Source organism: Strongylocentrotus purpuratus, unplaced genomic scaffold, assembly GCF_000002235.5.
Source record: "Strongylocentrotus purpuratus isolate Spur 01 unplaced genomic scaffold, Spur_5.0 spur5_scaffold_9, whole genome shotgun sequence".
NCBI classification, from domain to species: Eukaryota; Metazoa; Echinodermata; class Echinoidea; order Camarodonta; family Strongylocentrotidae; genus Strongylocentrotus; species Strongylocentrotus purpuratus.
Genome location: NW_022145615.1, coordinates 3,450,881 through 3,470,601, shown reverse-complemented (window position 1 = coordinate 3,470,601; position 19,721 = coordinate 3,450,881). Strand labels below are relative to the sequence as shown.

At 36.8% G+C, this 19,721-nt stretch overlaps 1 protein-coding gene across 1 annotated transcript; it reads left to right on the top strand.

Moving 5' to 3' along the window:
* The first annotated feature begins 524 nt into the window (after positions 1 to 524).
* LOC100893838 (stimulated by retinoic acid gene 6 protein-like) lies at positions 525 to 10,487 on the top strand. The gene is made up of 12 exons (XM_030976997.1): positions 525 to 642; positions 1,874 to 1,950; positions 2,586 to 2,647; positions 3,153 to 3,218; positions 4,213 to 4,303; positions 5,354 to 5,426; positions 5,858 to 5,906; positions 7,500 to 7,596; positions 8,064 to 8,168; positions 8,813 to 8,976; positions 9,739 to 9,879; positions 10,234 to 10,487. The coding sequence occupies exons 1-12, from the start codon at positions 613 to 615 to the stop codon at positions 10,404 to 10,406; spliced, it is 1,128 nt and encodes a 375-aa protein (XP_030832857.1). The 5' UTR covers positions 525 to 612; the 3' UTR covers positions 10,407 to 10,487.
* The last annotated feature ends 9,234 nt before the right edge of the window (positions 10,488 to 19,721 follow it).

Below are 19,721 nucleotides of genomic sequence, written 5' to 3'. Positions count from 1 at the left end.
TCTAACTTTTCCCTCAGTTGAACGTGATCTTAGACCAAGTGTCGGGTTTGATTAGTATACTCCAGGGCCCCGTATTATAAAGAGTTGATATCAATCGCAACTATGTGCATAAGAGATGGGAGACTGAAAACTTGCGATTGATTGGAGGACTTACGATTGGCCCCTCCGGGACTATTCTCAATTTTCTTGGCAACGTGCGCGCCCACTCATGGAATTATACGCACGGATACACACTGAGAATCTGTTTTATTTTGTGGTATGTGAATTCGTGCGGCGAGCGCGCGCGTGCATGCACTCAGAAGGTAAAATATTATAAAATCGGCCAGAATCTGGGCCTGTTTGAATAACAAATGCTAAATTTCTATCACAAATTCGCTCTCAACGCATGATTTTAGTAGCCTAAAGTAGTAACTGTAACTGTAATTTATTATTAATAACAAGTTTTATGAAACGGGGCCATGGTCTTGGACTTGGTCAAGATGGTTGAGTGGGATTATAAGATTCTTTTCTCTTTTTTAGACGGAAGTAGGCGATATACAAGGAGCTGTAGACTTACCCGTTGTCTTATCTCTTATTGGGCTCGAAATTTACTTCATCAGAAGGACAGTGCGCATGTGCAGACGATTTCTTACTACCTATCAGGTAACCATGGGAACGTGTATTGCTATTATGTGTATACTTTGAACGATTCTCAATGATTATCTCAATGAACTCGCAATTCTATCTGAATTGTTTCAATGATTTTAGATTTTTCTTTAAAGGCCGTCTGTACTAGTTTGGCTAAGACGGATTACACATGTGCACCCAGGGAGGTCACTGACAGGTGGCTATCTCATCAACTCAGCTCTCAATTAACATTCGAAAAAGAGGATCATGGGGGACCAATGGTCAACGATTAGGCATTGTTTTCTATATAAAGGGAGCAAGTAGATATACGTAGTACAGTGGGGCTTTAAGGAAATATAAGGTCTAATATCTGTTTAAAAGAAGATGTTCTTCCCAATGCAATGATATATAATGAAGAACTTAATTACAAAAAATATATTGCAGTAATTTACATTAAGCTATATGTAAATACGCATGTAAAGATTGGTCGTGAGTCCCAGAGTGGAATAAAATATGTAGACATTATTTGTTATCTGATGGCATATCAAAAGTGACTAGTGACATGTCATGTGTGAAAGGCCCATTTCCTATTACGAAATAGGAAAGTAGCACGAGCAACGCTTAAATACAATACAGATGTAAATATTTCTACTACTATTATTATTATTGTTTTTTGTAATTTTTTTAATATCATTGTTATCATCATCATCATCATCAATATCATTTTCATCATTATTATTATTATCATTTTTATCATTACGAAATTATTTTTTTGAAATACATACAGAATGTGACTCAAAGCCAGCCCTGACTATTCTGAGCAACAAAATACGAAGAAAACAACCAACCAGCCAATCAGGGTGTACAGGTCTAGGACTTATTAAACAAAGAGGCAGCAAAAATTCGAAGATGACATGATACTATACTGGGTCCTCATGGAAAGAGGGGGGGGGGGCATACACCTCCACTCAATTATATATTTCTTTATTAGTAACCAAACTTTCAGATGATCATCGCTCGTTCTCTGACGTGTATTCAAACGTCCCATTTGCACACACAGAGGCAAGTAACACATGCAACAAGTTGAAATGGACAGACGGTTTTATGGTGACAAACGAGACGATATTAATCACTGAGCTGTGCTAGAAATACAATCAACATTGAACATACACATATAGATGTACAGTACACGAAGTTTATTCGCGTGAAATATGTGCTTTTGATATCCATATTGATGCTTCTTTTTAATTTTCCATTCAACATCCAGCGTGAAATGCAGTTTGAGGAAACCCACTACTGCGTTCGAGTTCGGTATCTGTTGTTGCCCGCCACCGCGTGGGCAAGGTAAGAACTTGGCAAACGTTTGAAGTTTTATTTGATTAAAAAGCTATCAAACTTTTGACTGAAAGGTACCTGTTATTATTTTGAGCACACGATTTGCATTGCCTTTAAAAATGTATGCTAAGAACTGTGTCTCACTTGGCAATACGCGAATTCATGCACAACCGGAAATTTACCCGGATGGTGCTAAAATTATTGCCTCGCAAGATCAATTTCAAGTGTGCTTATTAACAGTAGGTCTACAAGTCTAATTCTCGGCAAAATGTAAAGACATTTCGTCCATATGTTTTTGTGTTTCGTAGTGTCTAAATGTATAACAAATGGGTTTTGGATGCTTTCAGGTTTGTTCTTTTCTCTTTCTCTCTCTCTTTCTCTCTATCGGTCGATCGAGCGACCGACCAAACTATACATGTCTTGAATTTAAAAAAAATGTCCCTCGGTACCTAAAGTTGTGTGTTCTTGTGCACTTTTCTTCAAGCAGTACTTGTCCTTTTCAACACTGAGACAGCTTGTGGTAATAATTGTAATAATACAAATTTCCAATAAACACACACACAAAAAACAACACAAAAATGATGGGTGTCTAATAAATAGTTATGGTTATGTATTTTGTGTTTATTTATTCGTTCAAATTCCAGTAGGAACCAGTCAGGCGGAGCAGTAACAACCCTTTTCAGAAGATTTTATCCAAACATACCAGGTAAACTTTCTTTTTCTTCTTCTTCTTCCTTTTAAAATTTTTTTTTGATTTTGATCTAAAGTCATAAGTTAATTGCTGAATGAGTTATGTTATATTGACATGGCGTACTTATAAATGTTGTAGGCTCACTGTTGAAGTTTTGTTATTTGTTATTTTTAAAAGGAAAATATTGTCTGCTGATATGTTTAAAAAATGATATATTCATGAATCTAACTGTTCGTTTACACTTACATACTCGCATTCACACACACCCGCACACACACATTTATGTAAAATAAATATATTTCTTATAATATCATTGATATCTTTCCCCTGTTTTTATGAGTAACATAAATCGAGATTTAATTTGAAATTGATATTAAAACTGAAATTCGATTGACTTCCAAAGTTCAGGTGAGAAGCGGCAACGCTTTTATTGCAACAACTTATGTATATCTATAATTATTTATGTACTTACTAATGAGGTGTCCTCACTCATTTCCATCCCCTTCTATTTATATTTCAGGATTCAAGTATTCTACTCGTATCGTTTGCACAGTTGGTCTCGCTGTTGCCTGCATGTATCAGGTAGGTACCCCCCCCCCCAAAAAAAAAAGGCAAAGAAAGAAAATTGATTGAATTGATTGATTGGTAGTTTATTTATATTCAGTATGATGTACATATCATCGCAAAAAAAAATGAATTTCTAACATGGTTACATACTATCATACACAGGTAAAAGGGATCGTCACAAACAAAGATTGTGCTTCATTGGAAAGGAAAAGAATTGGATATCAGGGTTTTTGAAGAAAAAAATATTCATAATTATTTGCAATTTTTGACTCAATATGAAAATATATTTGAAACAGGATCAAGTAGTGATCAATATCGTAGCATTTGGAGAGACTTTTCTTGTAGAAAAAAATGTCATAAGCTTGACAGATCACTATTTACAATGATAATAATGATTTGGATTAATTGCATTCTTTCTGTCATACTTTACCTTTTGTGTTGACAGATGATTTCATTTCTTATCAGTTGACAGCCGTATCGTAAAAGCCTTCTTTAATAGAAACAGTCCTTCTGTTTAAAGAAATTACTGTTGATCATAAACAATGCAAAATTTGAACATATTAAGTGACAGCCTTTAATGGTTTAATTCAAGAGGGATTACCGATTCTGACAATTAGCATACTTAATGTTTATAATTGTAATGGGACACGGAGGGAATCAAACTCAATTCGTACATGTTTATATCATAATTATACAGATCTGTGCTTATTACATCGCGGCTATGCGGCACCTTTTAAAACGATATGAAAAACCGCCGATTTTACATGGTGAGTATTAGACACTGCTTTAACGGAAAATTTAGGTAATTGATATCATTAGCAAATTTAAAAGCTTAATCATGTCATGTTCTATCATTGTATAGATATAACCGATGTAGGAACCATAGCTTATCTTTACATAATTCGTGTTTGGTATATCTACTTTGGTACATAATGTGACTAAAGGAAGGAACACATGATATATGCCAAACCTATATTTCAAGCAATGCCAATGGAAATAATGTTTTTCTACAGCTGTTAACTTTTCAGCCACCTTTTATGCCTCCTGTATTGTGGCATTTGTCATCGCTGTCACGAACAGTTTCTTCACTCTGCGTAACTACAGGTAACATATAAAACTGTCATGGTGTAATAATGATAAGGGTGACGACGATAATGATGATGATTATGACGACGATGAGGATGATGATGAGGAAGATGATGAGGATGATGATAATGATGATGACGACAATACTGATGATGGTGGTGGTGATTATGATGATGATGATGATGAAGATGAAGATGATGACGGTAACGATGATGACTATTCGCCACTAGTATGATGTCATTAACGCATTTTAAGGAGCATAGGTGATGTAGTTTACATGGAAATATGAGCTTGACAAAAAGTTGCTTTAAAGGTACTATGTCCCATTTGCAGGCCAAAAAAATGAAAAAGCTAAATTCCAACTGCATTTAAAAGATAATACTAATTTAGAACTTCCCTAAAAAAGGTGGGGCTTGAAAATGTCTTCAATTGGGAAAATAACGACTATTAGTTGTCAAATCGACTTTACGGCTATAGAGCCCAAAAGTAATAGTTTTGATTTTCAGACAATTGTACCGAATGGTCATACGTTTTATGCTGAGCAAAGATTCAATCAGTTTAATCTTGGCCATCACAAGAAGTAGGTTATTGATGTAGACAAATGCTCATGTACCCTTTACAACTCTTTTCATGTATGTTATTACCAAAGAAGAAAAAAAAGCCAGTCAGTCACTCAATAGTGTCTGACAGTGAAGTCTAGCAAGTAAACGGATTTCCTTGCATAATTTGAATATGAGGACACTGCTAACGTTTAAATTTCACAGCTAGGACATACATGACATATTCATACTTCCTGCAAAGTTCTACAGAATTTGAGGTTGGCTGCAAAAGGGACATAGTACCTTTAAGTGAAGTCAAACAAATTGTAGGAACTGATTATTCATATTTTCTGGGAGCAGTCAAATGTTATATTCTTTCAAGTTCATCAATTCAGTCCTTTGTTCCTTCTTCTTCTGTAACCATTTAGTATCTTTAAAATGAAACTTTGTAAATCATAAGCCACGATGGCATACAACGTTTAATTAAGTGCAATTAAATATCTCCCTACCTTCAATATGCATGTTGTAGGAACAACACACGTGGTCTCTGGAAAGGCAATTTCCCCTTGACCAACATACAGCAAAAACCCCCTAAAGTTGTGGTGAGTTGTCTAGTAACTTTTAAAGAATATAATATTGTAAGCAGAGGTTAAGGTTCAGTTGTCGTAAAATGAAAAATAGTTTGTGAGCTTCCTCTTTCGTTCTTAATATCACTTTTTTTGAGGAATATCTAGCATGGTATGGCTTACACAATCGATTGCTCTGCACATGCACTTATAACGAGAAATAACTATTAAGAAATTGTCATGCCATAACTGTCTATAGTCCCATATATTATTTTTTTCTGAATTGGGTAAGTTTTTTTTCCTTTCGATTTTTCCAAATCCTCACGCCATAGGCCTACAGTATTATGTATTACATAACAAATATCTTATCCGTATTAAAGCTTCACGACAATTTCCTTTTACGAGGTAATCAGCCATTTCGGACGTGGGACATGTACAAATATACGTCTCACAATTTTTTTTTTCAGCTCTCGGCTTTGAAGTTTAGTGGATACACCATCGCCTTTCTCATCTCTGGTAAGTACTTGTTTTAACAAAAGTCATGTTGTAAGATAATAAAAGACAAATATGTAAGCAAAACAACATAGATGAGAATGGATAGTCTTCCCCGTGGTGCTGTATGAAAGTCAATGCTGGACAGTAAAAAGAAAAGCAAAACAGAGAGAACGAAATTAGACTCATTTGAAATAATTATAAAGATGCCCGCATGCCTGCCTACCGGTCAATAGTCTTTTAAAAGATGCCCGCATTCCCCGGTGAACGGGCCACATAAACAATTTTGATGAGATCCCCATTTATTTACGTGTACAAATTTCTATGTGCGAGCGCGGATTCAAAATACAATGCAGTGTGTGTGCGATTCCCGAATGATTGTAACATTCAGGCAACTTTCCAGCGTAGATTTACAGACAGTGTCATAGATTTATGTGATGTTTTAACCATTCTTTACTTAAGAAAAGGATAAGGTAATAATTCTTTGTAGATTTTGAATTCGGTATAGGCCTATAAAAGATATGAAGACTGCTTTGATATTCGAGGCATATTTGTTTTTGTAGGCTGTCGAGTACCATACATCCTGCCATCACCCCTCGGCACGCCGCGGGGCGATAGCAGGATTCAACGTCCCCTTGAGCCTAAAAAACAACTTTCATAATTCCCTTTATTCTGTAGAACTTTGCAGGAATTAAGAATATGTTTGTTTGTTTTATTTATTCACCATGTACAACAATTGTTTACAGATAATACAAATCAGTCCATGGGGTCACCAGGAGTCCGGAACGACTGGATGACCCCTAACAACAACAGGGTGCATACTTGCACAGGACAGAGAAGCTTGGAGAGGGTTTGTCCATGGGGTCACCAGGAGTCGGGAACGACTGGATGACCCCCAAACATGTCATCAAGACAGGAATGCATACTTGCGCAGGACAGAGTAGCTTGGAGAGGGTTTGCCCATGAGGTCACCAGTAGTCGGGAACGACTGGATGACCCCCAACAATAACAACATGTCATCAAGATAGGGATGCATACTTGCACAGGACAGAGTAGCTTGACGAGGGTTTGTCCATGGGGTCCCCTGAGTCGGGAACGACTGGATGACCCCTAACAACAACAGCATGTCATCAAGACAGGGGTGCATACTTGCACAGCACATAGTAGCTTGAGGAGGGTTTGTCCATAAGGTCCCCGGAGTCGGGAACGACTGGATGACCCCTAACAACAACAACATGTCATCAAGATAGGGGTGCATACTTGCACAGGACAGAGTAGCTTGAGGAGGGTTTGTCCATGAGGTCACCAGGAGTCGGGGATGACTCGCCGGCACCAAACAACAACAACAACACCCACCTCATTTTCCTTCTGTAGAGGGCGCATGAGCTTTCTTCTAAATTTCATGTTGTCAATAAATGTGAAGAATTTGAATACATATATCCTCCATATATATACTCCATTCCCCCACCCCTCCTCAACTGCCCCCACCCCGATCCCCTCATCGGCTTCTGTTACCTCTATAAATGTATCACGAGCTTTACAGGGAAGGTATTTTTTCACAAGTTTATATGATCTTCTAATTCTCTTTACTTTTCACTCTTGAATTTTTTTCATCAGGATTCATTATTCTACAAGTTATGGTCTGGGCATTATTCATCGTACTCGAGTTTCTCCTTCGTTACGCCTCATTTGGGAAGCTGATGAGAGAAGACTGGTATCTACTCGTATCATTTTTAAGTTTATGTTTTATATCTTGGCCTGACATTTTAGTCACTACCTTCATAAAAATGTATATACATCATTCATTGTAACCGTCAACCGTATAAACAAAAACAAAAACCTTCATTTTTCTGAGTGGGGATTCCCAATCTTACTCTTATTATTTGAATTGATATAACTTGAATATATTTAGAGGATTATTTTGTGATTATAGGTGATGAAAAAAAGAATATTGCAAATATTTAAAAAGAGATCTAAATAGATTGGTTGACAATGCATACCGTCCTACATTGTATTTATTCTTCTTCTCTCACTGTCTCTCTCCCTTTCTCTCTCTTTCTCTCTCTCTCCCCGTTCGACGGTGTTTGTGTGTGTGGGGGGGGGGGGGGTTGGAGGTGACAGTGCCCCCATGACCCGTTAGTTATGCCACTGATGGTTTTTATATTTTATTCCTGTGACCAGGCTACACATTGTGATAATTGTATTTCTCTACATCGCTCTTCGAATAATTGCTCGTTACTGTCTTCTCCAAGCGAACGAAGATGGCGCACTTGAACTAAAAAACCTGTAAGTGAATGGTTAGACATACATTAATAAATATTATACATGTTTACGTTTCATTTCCAAGAAAGTGACTTGATTCTTTATTTAATTGGTTTATATTTTTTTTTCTAAATTAAGAATATTTTTAATAGATTTAACAGTCTTGTCATTCAGATAGTGTAAAACATTTGAAATATTGAGAGATTATATTAACAATAATTACTCGGAGGATTTAAAAGTAGTTTAGTCCATAGATTCCAGCGTTTGGGTTAAATTGTTAACCTAATATTCCGACTGCAATCAATTTAGCAAACTTATTAGTGAGTTACGTGATTGTTTATTTACATAGATCAAGAAGAACGGCTATTTATCTACCAATATATCACTCTTTACTAACGTTTAACTGAAATCCAGTTGTAAAATGAAATTATGCAATATAATACAGTCGCAACTATTATCGAAAAATCAACTAATAAAGGACAATTCCCAAATCTTATTGTATACGTTCGATAGGAACTGTATTCGAATTACGTAATACCTTTTTGTCATGACTGCACATTTCAATAGGTGACGCACAATGCTATTAAAATTGCTTTATTTTCGAAAGAAGTTACAGTCGTGTCACATATTTTGTTGTATCCCATTCTGTTTTGCTCATACGTTTACAGGCACTTGTTTCACATCATCAATTTCTTCTTCATCTTCCTGTCCGTTCCCCTGGGAATAGCGGGATGCATCTTTCGGATCTTGAAGGCGGCTTTGGTCGGGCTCGTAATCATTGGCCGAGTTGACCAGTGTCTCTTCATCCGCGGGCTCGAACGCTTCGATCGTGGTAGGATGATTATCCGTGGTCGTTTTGATGATGAAAATAATAACAATAATCGTCATCACTCTCGTAATAATAAAAAGAATAGTGGCTTCTTACAATAGCGCACATGTCCGTCACGCTGTGGCGCTCCAACATTATAACCGTTGTCATACCTGGCAGTCAAATATGTAGCGCTATTTTCTGATATTTCTGTACAGATCGAATTGGGAGGACCTCGAAAGGTACGGCACAGCGCTGCCAATTTGTGTTTGATTAATTACACATTAAAGAAATATATATATATATATATATATATATATATATATATTTATATTTTAATGTATTTTTATAAAGCACAAATTAGCAACACTGTGAAGTATCTTGCGAGGTCCTCTCCAATTGGCTCTGTACAGAAAATGTCATAACCTTTCATTTTCTTAGTTATTGATGACTGAATAATATTTGTTTCATACAGGGGATGTATAAAAAAAAAATATTTGCAATGATTTTATTCAGGGTGAATGTTTGAATGTAATTTTGTTAAGGGAAAATATATATATATATATATATATATTTTAGTACAGGGCACAGAGTTGGCATTGTGCTTTTTTGATAGCACCTTAAATTAAAAAGAATTTGTAGTTTTTAATCTGTTCTTGCTCAAACCATCACTTACCTGTTTCTCTCATTTATCTGCTTCTATTTAAACCAACTTAATATCAGGATGGACTACCCCTTTAATGTAATAATTATATTATTTTCCATTTGGTCTCCCCGATTTCCTAGGCTACATGGCTTATCGTGGATATCTCACGCTTGAGGTTAGCATGACACATCCTGTGCTCGTTACGTTCTGTCAGCTGCTATGTCGGTCAAACAATGAAAAGATGTACAAACCCGAAGACGAGTGTACCACTGAAATGGGAGGTAAACAATAAATGAATTAATAAATATAAGAAAAAGAATGAAAGAAGACAAGAAAATGAATAAATGAATGAATTGATAAATGAATGAATGGATAGATTAAAAAGTAGATAAATTAACAATTCAATAATTTATTTTGAAGAAAAAAACCCATTACAACACCAATATCTACCAAAAAGACAATAACAACATTAATCAAGAGCAACATCATTATTTGATTAGCTGAGCGCAATTAGCATGTATTTATCCTTTAATCGAATTTTTTTTCCAGACATTATACGAGTTGCGTTTTACATAACATATCGTTAAATAACTTGATTTTCTTCAAAATGGATTTTTCACATACTTTCCCCTCAGATTCAGCGGCACCATCACCAAGTAGGAAGAGGAGGATCGCCCGCAACCGCTGGCTTGTGGCATACACTTTGATCCGTAACCCGCAACTCGCCTACAAGATACCTCTCCGTGTTAACAACCAGAACAAATCTTCTGTTGCATCTGAGAAGAAGACGTCCCGCCATGTTGTGTAAAGTTTCTGGGCCGGTGAAAGTGGTTGATTTATAAGGGAGAGACTGGCTTCATAACAATACCAATTGTGATGGTTGCTTTCATTGAGGGGGGGGGGGGGGGCAGGGGAGATAAACGGATCGCCGTCTCCCTGTCATATGCACTTAAAACACACAATTGCAAAGACTTTCAAGAAAATTAACGTATTATAAAGCCAGATTCACTAACCAGGACAACGTTATGCATCACCTATTGAAATGTGCGAACGTGACAAGGTCACATAATCCGAGTATGGTTTCTTTACTCCTAGGTCGAGCGATTTAACAAGATTTTTACCCATCCAGTTCTATTCTCCATGATCGTTAGGAGTTCATGTCTTGATAAAGAAATGTCTTTTCCTAGTTGAACTGCATAAAATCATTGCGAGGCGACGTCTGTTGCGTTTGCCCCTTGAAGGCTCCCAGAAGTGCATTTTTTGAAATATTTCACCTTTGCTCCATTAGCAATGACCAATGGAGACGGTGTTCTCTCCGTCTGACTGATTTATATACTTGCTATAGGCAATTCCATAGGTTATCAATATTGCCCTTATTTTGATTTTGTTTGAAGGTCCCGTCAATATGAATATTGTAGATCTGTTTATGGTCGCCTTCTAGAAAATGTATATAGTTGTAGCTCGTTGGAAAATTTCGATTAACTAATCAGTGTATATAATCAGCTTAGGTTATGAAAAAACCCTAACAGTTTTCAAGGGCTATCATCAAGATTGTGTACAGACTATATTGTCTCGTTAAATACTGTTTGTGGTCCGTTGATTGTAACGGAGAATACTATGTATATATAATTGGTGTTTTTAGGACCTCGATTAATTCAGATGAGTTTCATGTTCTCATCTTGGCAATTTAATAAGTTGCTTTGTAAGAACAATTATGTAAAGAGCGTATCAAAAGATACTGGGTGCGAAATGTCCATAAGAATAGCAATTTTGTTTCTGATCAATATTTGGGGGCAGTTTCCTGCCCATCTATGGTATTTTGCCCAAATCATGATTACCTTATAATTCAAGTTTAGCAAGAGTTCACGCTCATGATCGTCCTAATATTGGTCGGACCCAAAAGCACCTTCATAATCAGGCATAATAATGAAGATGAACATTTTTAACAGTGCACTTCATATTAATGAGTGAAAGTAGAACTTTTTTGTCTTCATGTGACAATAGAAGTGAACATGTTCGATTTGCTTGAACACTTGAACTTAGGATGCTGCACCATGTTTCTCTTTCTCTCTCTCTCTCTCTTTCTCTCTCTCTTTCTCTTCTCTCTCTCTTTCTCTCTCTCTCTCTCTCTCTCTCTATCTCTTTCTCTCTCTCTTTTCTCTTTCTCTCTCTCTCTCTATCTCTTTCTCTCTCTCTCTCTTTCTCTCTCTCTCTCTATCTCTTTCTCTCTCTCTCTCTCTCTTTCTTTACTCTTCGATTAACTCAACTTTGCCATGTAAATAATGTAAATAATGGCACTCGTATTTCAGAGGGTTTTGACAGGATTTATTGTTCGCTGTTTTTTGGCCGCAATGCAGTTGCTTGTCGGGTGTGTTGCTATTCGGGCTTGCTGCGCGAGCCCACCTTTGTGTTTGATGTTTGTGTTTTGTTCTCTGTGTTATTTGTCCTTATATTGAACAAATCTTCCACAGGTAGTTCGCCTCTGTACTCTTATGTTATGCAGGATGACCTTACTTTTATTTCAAGGAACTGTTCACGGCCGAGCAAATGATAAGAAAACCCTAATGTGGGTGACATGAGAATAAACCGTGATTGTCATTGCATGATGTGACGTTTTCCAATAAAGAAAATTACGGCTTTTATGATTGTACGAGTCTTGGCTTTTTGATCGGGTTTTTAGTAAATTTCTCGACTTTATACTCATATTGTAGACCAATCTGATCAAATAAATAACATTTGTTTTTAGCTCATATGCACTGCACTTGGTTAATTCACAGTGAGACGGACAATGAACTCGGCAAGTCTCGTTCATTATCCTACTGTGACTTAATGCGTGTAGTGCTATATTCAGTCCAATGCACTCGCAAACATGCATGATTTGTATAATATCCCACGAGCTGATATCAAAGACAAGTTGCAACTAATATACAGTTTGAAGAATGAACACACAAAGGTGATGAAACATAGGCAAATAGAGCTTGAATCGTTACAACACCTTTCAAATATATGATATATGACAAATAGAATTCCTAAAGTTTTGTAGTGAACTATTTACATTATTTACAACAACAACAAAAAAAAGTAAATTGTTGAGCCTATTTATAAAAAAAAAATGTGTTCGATATAATTAGAACTGACTATATATAGATTATATAATGTAAGTAATATCTTACATCTGTGAAATGATAATACATTTGAGTGCTCTTTTAAAGGAGTTTGTTGATTTTATATTTCGAATATCATTAGGTAAAGAATTCCATACATCTGACCATCTATGTCTGATAGATTACTGGGCTAATGTAGTGTGAGGATTGACCACATGTAAATTCGATGACTATCAATTACCAATAGCTGCAACCCACGAGACCGAAAGCCCAATGACCCACAAAACAAAGAACTACATTAGAAAACATGGAATAGAAGAATGTTCCAAAATTCCACAAGACCGACAAACAAAAAAAAGAACTAAATAAAAGAAGAGAGAAACATAACGGTTTCCCCACATGGGTCAGAGCCAAACTAGAGTGCGCCAAAATGTAGCCTTAAAGATAAACTCCAGTACTGGTAAAACAAAAATAATAATTCTCACAGAATCAAACGAAACTTACACTGAATGTTCAAGATTACAAATAAATGACATGTGCCAAACAATTTTGGAAGAAAATGTATACTGGCTGAATAATGAGCATAGAAAGACAAGGAAATCAAGGTAGTACTAGCCCCGACACCATGTGTGTTGTCCCATATATAGCTTTCTATGTGAGTGCTTGTTACTTTACCAAGACTCGGTCAAATTTATTATGATTTTGATGACTCCAGAACCTTGCAGTGCACACCAATACTTACATGCTACATGATCAACTGTTTCTGATCCTTTCCACACCATTTCTTTCACAATGCAATCGCATTACCAGTACTAAAGTTTAGCTTTAACTCATAGCCTGCCATGAGGGTGCATGCACACTATCGTTATAGTGCATTGTACGTGCGAGCAAGCTATTGCTACGCTGCCATGTGCGTGCGTGCACACTTTCGTAGTAGCAGTTATTGTTCGTGCTCATTGGACTGTGCTACGTGTTTTGCAGTCGCTATTCATAGAACCATCGCGTTAGTCAGATTATCTCAATATAAACTTGGCACTCCGTGATTTGGGGCTTGGTACAATGGGGATTAGCCCTGTGGCATTATAAGAGTTAAACATTGTAAACATGAGGGTATATTATTGCCTTTAACTTAATATTGAGCAAAATTTTAAACGGCCTCGCGTTCAGAGCCAACTCTAAAAGATATCTGTATTACTGCATGGTCAGGTGGGGATTGCTCTCGGTCTGTATCTCACGACCGCTATGAGGAGGAGAACGACGACGTCGATGATGGCTAATAGTTTAATCGTTGCGTCATAGGATGAGAAGTGATCCGCTGTCATGCCTGAAAGAGCAATGGAAGAAATTTCACAGACCATGTTGATTTGAATAGTACGTATGACTAAATCCTTTAAGTTACAGTCATTCGATCACTCATTAGTTTCTGGTATGTAGTAAGTTGTGCGATCTATTATAATATATTAAATTCAAACGATTTTAAAAGGACAGTGTGTTTTGATTGCTTAAGGAAATATATTTGAATGGCTTATTTTCATAAAGGTTTTCGCTGATTCCTTACCAGCCAAGTAGGCACCAATAAACATCCCCATCCCGATAGAGACTTCGTCGACGGCATACGCCACATCAAATTTCTCGGGAGACGCTCTATCCCTCACAACAAAGTTTCCCACCATCGATCTCCCTCCTAATGACATTGCGGAGATACATGACGTCACCAACATGGCGTAAAAGTTGACCAAATACACATCACAGAGCAGAGCGGCGATGTTCGGGATTGTAGCGAAGAGATAGAGAGTGACAGGATTGAAGAGCTTGTTGGTAAGGGCACCTACAGCAGCTCTGCTGATGGAATTTCCTATTGCTGCTGAGAAAGCCATGATAATGGTGTTCTGGACAGAGATTCCCCTTTGCAGAGCATGGGGTATAAGAAAGGAATGCCAACTGCAATATACCATGTAAAACGCGAATTGTAAAACAAATACCAGGTTGAACCAAGGGTCCGCGTAGAAATCAGATTGGCGAAGGCTGTTGTTGATTCTACAAAGAACACCAGTCTTGTCATCGTTGTCCCCTTTAAAGAAGAATCGATTGGAGAAAAAAAAAAGAAAGTCAAATAATGTAGTTTGAACCTTTTAACCGTTTTTAATACAAAATCTTACTTCATAATCTTAAATTCTCTTCTCGGTACAAACGCCATGTTATCAATACAAGAGTAGGTAATGTATTTATGGAAAAGAACAGAAGAAGTATTTGGTATCCTAAAATGTCGTCGTACGAAGGGTGGACAAAACCCTCGTCCTTATCCATTTCTTTTTCGAAGTGCGCATCCGACTTACCAATTAGACAATTTCTTTTGAAGTCGGACAAAATATTGTCGACAATTTATCATTTTATACAAGACATCTCTTTAGACTAGTCAATCTCGGCTACAGCACACAGGATCTACAGCCTACGAGATCGATAATGTACATTGATGTTCGTCCAGCAAATCTTCTGTTAAGCTGTCAACATCATGGTCAAATGCTCACGAGACCAGCAGGCCACAAGACCGACATGTTGGTCTCCTCGGCCCCGGTTCTCGGTATACTGATATGTTGTTTAAGGTTCACGATACCGTCGGTCGCATGAGAGTCTCGTCCCCTGAGCTATCGGTCTACTGGACATTTCCGGTCGAACTTACCTTTTGTGTCATGGCTGGTACTGCTGTTGCATTCTCCTTTCTCAGGACACTCTGGGAGTGTACTTGGGATAATCTGAAAACCACCTCTCTGTGTGCTACTCTCATCTGATTCCAACTTAATTGCGACAGCACATGGGATAAAATTTGCCATCAGAGCGCTTATGATGAGCAGTCCACCTCTCCAATCGTAAGCTTGACGTAGGAATTCACCTAGGAGCGGTAACAGAACCATTCCGGCACCAAAGCCAGTCGCACCAAGGCTGTAAATTAGGTTGAAATTCTCCTTAGCCACACGGTGCAATGTCATGGTACAACATACCATTACTATACAATATCCAAGACCTGTTAAACAATGAAGAGAAAACATGTGGGACAATTTAAATTGTAATATTATAGTTCAATTTAAATAAGAACTAAATATAATGCATAATCACTGTATGCAAGTTTCAAATTACAAGGTATTATTTCCATTTTCAACAAGAATATACAAAGTATGTACTTTAAATTAATTACAAACAAAATTTTACAAAGTATAGATGTATGAAAGTACAAGAGTTTATCACGTACGCCCTGTTTCAGAGGAGGCAGATATTAATGTAACATTCTAAACATCTGAATGTGCAGAGTTGCTGGCAGGAGCGGCCTAGCGACTTCCAAAGTTGGGGGAGGGGGGGGGGGCACCAACAAAAAAAGGCACCTACAATGGGATATCTCAAAGCGAAAATAAACAAGTTGTTAGACATTGTTAGATACCCCTACATTGTTATTACATTATCAGGGATGATTTTAATATTTGTTCCTCGTTGTACACCGATACAATATATTTCTTAAGCATTATATTTTGCAGTTGGATGGGATGTCCGAATATTCATTTGCGAGCGAGAATTTAAAAAAAAAAGATTTTTAAAGATTAAAAAGTACATCTTATAGAGAGAAAAAACCAAATCCTGATGGGGTTATAAGCACATTAGTATAGTTTATACAACACCTACGTGGATCCCTGTCATTTGATTGGAGAATTGTTGGTCACATGATATTCAATAGATGTTATATTGCACGGTCGTGCATTTTTGGTTATATGCAGACTGCGTAACTCTCAGCCGTGCGCGCGCGTATCCCTGCGTGTATCTGACGCGAAGGCAATCTGAATGTAATCGAGAAGGCTTGACTCCAAATAAGGAGTGAAGCATAATTTGTTGATTAACGTTCTATTAGATCTTCTTCGATGTTGTATAAAACAAATAATGAATGTTTTTCATTCGTGCAATGGTGCGAACATTTTCATTCGTTCAAAGATTAACATTAATTCTATTCAACTCGGTTGACGCCTCAATGAATAAAATGTTAATCTTTCAACTTATACAAATATTCGCACTATTGAACTCATAACCATTCATTATTTGTATAATATAGAACTCAATAATTTACTCACCTATGTAATAACTGCTTACGAAAATCCACAACTTAACCAACTGTTAGGGTAAAAGGAAAAGGTATTTTGAAGTTGTTAGTAGGTTCAATGTGCAGTTGCTTACCAGTTATTGAGAGATAGATTGTCAATTGAACTTTGCTGGTTGCCATGGAAGTCAAGGCCACGCCAATTGGAGGAAGACATGAACCAGAAATCAGAAGCAGACGACGAATGGAATGGTGACGAAAGAGGGCAGCAATTATAGGAGCTGTATGGAGACAGAAGCAATCTCAGGCTTATAGAATTTGCAACATTTTAAAAACATAACTGATATACATCTATTTTGAATATAAATCATGAAATTGAAAAATATATTATAATAATAGTGATATTATTGATAGTTTAGGAGCGCTAAAAACAAAACAAAAAAGGACCATAGATCTTACAAATTAACGGATTGTGAAGAAAGACATCAAACTCATAAAATAGGTGTTATGAATACTGAGGAAAGAAGTTGTCTTAAAGATACTATGTCCCTTTTGCAGCCAACATCAAATTCTGTAGAACTTTGCAGGAATTTTGAATATTATATGTCATGTATGTCCTATCTGTGAAATTTAAACGTTAGCGGTGTCCTCATGTTCAAATTATGCAAGGAAACCCGTTTACTTGCTGGACTTCACTGTCAGACATTAGGTACATTTAGATTTGCGTGGACTGGTACGTGTGAGAACCTTTCAAGGCAGTGCATTAAAAGGACGTCGATCGTAGCAATCCACATTGTCTTCGTGCGAATCTAAAAGTCTCTACTATTGAGTGACTGACTGGCTTTTTTTTTTCTTCTTTGGTAATAACATACATGAAATGAGCTGTAAAGGGTACATGAGCATTTTGTCTACATCAATAACCCACTTCTTGTGATGGCCAAAATTAAACTGATTGAATCTTTGCGCAGCATAAAACGTACGACCATTCGGTACAATGGTCTGAAAATTAGACTATTACTTACTGAATCTATAGCTTGAGTCGATTCGACAATAATTAATAGTCTATATTTTCCCACTTAAAGACATTTTCAAGCCCCCCCCCCCCCCTTTTTTTTTTAATTTTTTTTTTAGGGAAGTACTAAATTATTATTCTAAAGTATTATCTTTCAAATGCCGTTTTAACCTTTTCATTTTTTGGCCTGTAAATGGGACATAGTAGGGCGCTTTAGTAACGAGACGGAAGGCAAAGAGGACGGGAGAATTCACTCAACCGAGATCAAATAATGTATGCAGTTCGGATTATGTCTATTGAAATACTATTATTGTTATCAGGTGAATGCAATAATTTGTATTGAGGCACTTCACTTAGACTTAAGCATTAAATTTGGTTACACTACGAAAATGACGGAAGTCAAAGACGAGGATAACCGAGCAAAATAATCAATCTGCTCATGACTGTGCGAACCAGAATTTTCTCCGTCTTGTTGATTTTCACGACCGTTCTCAGCTATAATAGCGTTCGTTCCCTAACCATGGACCTATTACGGATGGACATTCAACGTGATTCTTTCTTTGATTCAATGATAGTCACCGCCTTCTGATTATGTGCATCTTAATGAGAACATTCAGCTGTTTTAACAATAACGCTGCGTAAGCATTTTCGGTCATTGACAAAGGAGCAGTTTCCCTCTCTTGGGTTTTGTTTGGATAGTGTGCTCTGTAAGAGAGTGTCTTAAATAAAGTTAACATATCCCCAATGGAAAGCAACAAAATTGAAAAGCAGACGATTTTGGTGATATGAAATGTATTATTACTGATTTGCACACTTTCGCACACACCCATGACCTTATAAAACGATTAGAAGGCCATGATCTTTATAAATCCTGTGCGTTGAAACTCTGGAATATTATGAGGAAATTGGGGGAAACGGGATTTTAAATCACAACCAATCCAAATATAACCTCTCTCTGGTAATATCAACATGTTTTTAAAAATAAAATACAGTACACGGAACAACAATTTCCGATTATAAACCAGAACTGCACATCGATTTTCCATGATTTAAGCGAGTTATATATATATATATATATATATATATATATATATATATATATATATATATATATATATTTATATATATATATATATTTGGAAGATGTCATTAAGATATGCAGGTGTCATATGATTTAAAATTGGGAGAGGTGCAAACAGAGATTAAATAGAATGAGTTGTTGTTGTTGTTGTAGAGGAAACCAGTGGAGTTCCTTAAAGGGTCCCTGTCAACCAAGTACAAGTTTATTCCTGTTCGTGTGTAGTCCTGCCTGCACACATCTCATATTTTGATATGTAAACTTCTGAATGTGTTTAATAGATTTTTTAATATTTTTTGATTTTCTGTTTTCTTCTTCTTCAAACTTGCTCAGCTCCACCCTAAAAATCCTCCATATCTCATCCCCCTTGTGACAACCTGTTACAATACAACAAACAATAGCAATATAAAAGTTGCTATGTCAGACATGTCGGACTAAACAGTCGGCTAGACTGATATTCTACAATAGACAATGGTACATGTATGTAATTTCCACCAGCTCAGCACACGCTCATAATAATTATAATTGCATGCTTTCATATACATTTACAATGCATCACCATTACCTTCGTCTTCCTTGTGATGCTACAGCATGTCTGACATAGCAACTTTTATGTTGCTATTGTATTACGTAAATGCACGGCTACGTGATGTCAGTTGACCAATCGGATTTTTGCGATTCTAGAACCCGTCTTATATACAAGAACGGACTATTAAAGATTGATTTAGCGGCTCGAAAATTAAATTGACACCGTGTGCGGTTGCGTCGGTACTACGGTATTCAATATGAGATCAGTACATCGAACGAACATTTTCAGCCAAAATCTTTGTTCGAAAGAATCAGTCGGTGGC